The sequence below is a fragment of the Sapajus apella genome, unplaced genomic scaffold (assembly GCF_009761245.1).
Source record: "Sapajus apella isolate SASKATOON/1434 unplaced genomic scaffold, GSC_monkey_1.0 scaffold92, whole genome shotgun sequence".
Taxonomy (NCBI): domain Eukaryota; kingdom Metazoa; phylum Chordata; class Mammalia; order Primates; family Cebidae; genus Sapajus; species Sapajus apella.
The window spans coordinates 6,267,367-6,269,894 of NW_022437032.1; the positions used below are offsets into that span (position 1 = coordinate 6,267,367).

At 45.8% G+C, this 2,528-nt stretch overlaps 1 protein-coding gene across 1 annotated transcript; it reads left to right on the forward strand.

Moving 5' to 3' along the window:
- Window positions 1–405, forward strand: LOC116535198 (40S ribosomal protein S26-like). The gene has a single exon (XM_032256031.1). It carries the CDS (start codon window positions 20–22, stop codon window positions 365–367), a length of 348 nt encoding a protein of 115 aa, XP_032111922.1. The 5' UTR covers window positions 1–19; the 3' UTR covers window positions 368–405.
- Window positions 406–2,528: the final 2,123 nt, after the last annotated feature.

Consider the following 2,528-nt stretch of genomic DNA (forward strand, 5'->3'; position numbering starts at 1 on the left):
TCTGCTGCGAGCTTCCAAAATGACAAAGAAAAGAAGGAACAACGGTCGTGCCAAAAAGGGCCGCGGCCATGTTCAGCCTATTCGCTGCACGAACTGTGCCCGATGCGTGCCCAAGGACAAAGCCATTAAGAAATTCGTCATTCGAAACATAGTGGAGGCCGCAGCAGTCAGGGATATTTCTGAAGCGAGCGTCTTTGATGCCTATGTACTTCCCAAGCTCTATGTGAAGCTACATTACTGTGTGAGTTGTGCAATTCACAGCAAAGTAGTCAGGAATCGATCTCGTGAAGCCCGCAAGGACCGAACACCGCCACCCCGATTTAGACTTGCGGGTGCTGCCCCACGACCCCCACCAAAACCCATGTAAGGAGCTGAGTAAAAGATTGAAGACAACTATTCCCTGGAGAAAAATAAAATGGAAATTGTACTTGATATTGCCTATAAAGTGTATCTGCGCCAGATAGGGTGGGGATTTTGTGTGTGTTAGACCAAGTATGAAATAACAAGTAGTATTTTCATGGGGAAGAAAGCTTATTTATGTAATCAAATTCTTTTTTGTTGAGGGGGAAGGGTGGGGAATGGAATCTTGCTCTGTTGTCCAGGCTGGAATGCAATGGTGCTATCTCAGCTCATTGCAACCTCTGTCTCCTGGGTTCAAGCGATTCTCCTGCCTCGGCTTTCCAAGTAGCTAGTATTAGAGACGTGTGCCACCACACCCAGCTAATTTTTTGTATTTTTAGTAGAGGTGGGGTTTTACTATATTGGCCAGGCTGGTCTGGAACTCCTGACCTCAGATAATTCACCCCTTAGGCCTCCCGAAGTGCTGGGATTACAGGTGTGGGCCATCATGCCTGGCTATTCATTTAAATTAAATCTTGTTTGCAGTCATGTCCTTGGCCTCACAACTTGCATAGCTGTGTGAAATAAAAAGTTTAGGCATAAAAAAAAAAAAAAAAGAAAAATAGACTAGTTATATACTTTGTGGGTCCCACAGCAAAATAAAATCAGGGACCCTTGTTCAAAAATAATTAAGAATTTCAAGCTGGTGACAGGAGCACACTAAGCCGAGCATGAGGCCATTCTGGGCGCAGGGCCCTATGTGAGCTCCATGAAGCTGGTCCTGACTGCATAGAGCTTGCTGTGAATGGGGCATCTTATTCGGGCTGAACAAGGAGCGGAAAGCTGTTTCACTCTAATTCATATCTGGTTGCCTCCCAGAAAGCACTGGAGAAGCCTTACAAAATGAGAATGTAACAATATAATAGGTTTCATCCATTAAGCGCTAAGTATGAAAGAGGAGCTTCACATATTACTTAATTCAGTCTTCAAAATGGAGAACTTCCTTCTCTTGCAAGTGACAGAAACTCAGCCCAAATTGGTTCAAACAAGCAAACAAAAATAATGGTTCATGTGGTCCGGAGCATTCTGGCTTCAGGCATGGTTGAATCCAGGGGCTCAAATGATATCTAAATATATCACATTTCTCTATCTCTTGGTTCTGCTGCCCTGTAAGTTGGTTTCATTCTCAGACAGGCTGTCTCTAGGCAGAGTCAAAAGTGGCCCCCGTTATCCAAGGCTTTCCATGCTTCCTGAGATTAACTCTTTTCATCCTCACAACCAACTCCATTTGACACCTGGGAACTGGAGGCACAGACAGGTTCAGCAACATGCCTGAGGCCTTTTAAGTGGGGGGTGACAGGTTTTGAGTTCACAGTCTGGCCGTGGAGCCCAGGCTGTCACACTCTAGCCCGTGTGGACATGCAGGGCATGTAGACATTTGGGCTATGTGATGGTCCGTACATCAGCATTTGGAGCTGTGAACCATGAGCATGGCTGAGCGTCCACCAGAGATTTTCCAATTTTTTTTTTTTTAAGCAGTGGAATATTTGCTTGTGTGTTCGAAATGATTTTTTTTGTTGTTGTTAAATTTGAGACAGCATCTCACTCTGTTGCCCAGGCTGGAGTACAGTGGCACAATCTCAGCTCACTGCAACCTCCACTTTCCAGGTTCTCCTGCCTCAGCCTCCCACCTCAGCCTCCCGAGTAGCTGGGATTACAGGTGCCCGCCACCATACCCAACTAATTTTTGTATTTTTATTTGAGACAGGGTTTTATCATGTAGGCCAGGCTGGTCTCGAACTCCTGACCTCAGGTGATCCACCCACCTCAGCCTCCCAAAGTGCTGAGATTACAGGTGTGAGCCGCCGCGCCCGGCCGAGATGAGCTCTAACGTGAATATAGAACAGACACAGGAGCGGATGCCTGGTGAAGTGGGGCTGGAGGATTATTGCCCTCTGGGGAGGTGCTGGGGTGGGCGGGAGAGGAGTGGGGGTCACATGGCTTATTGCATTGTGATCTGAGACTATTGTACTTTTATTCTGCTTTAAAAAAAATTAGTGCAGTATTCTTTGTGGCTTATTAGTACCCAGCGTTTGTGAATGTTCATTATGTTATTTTGAGCTTCTAGTTCCTTTTTTTCTGTCTCTATATTTCAAGAGCTGAGAGAAGTGACTTAAAGTGTCCTTGCT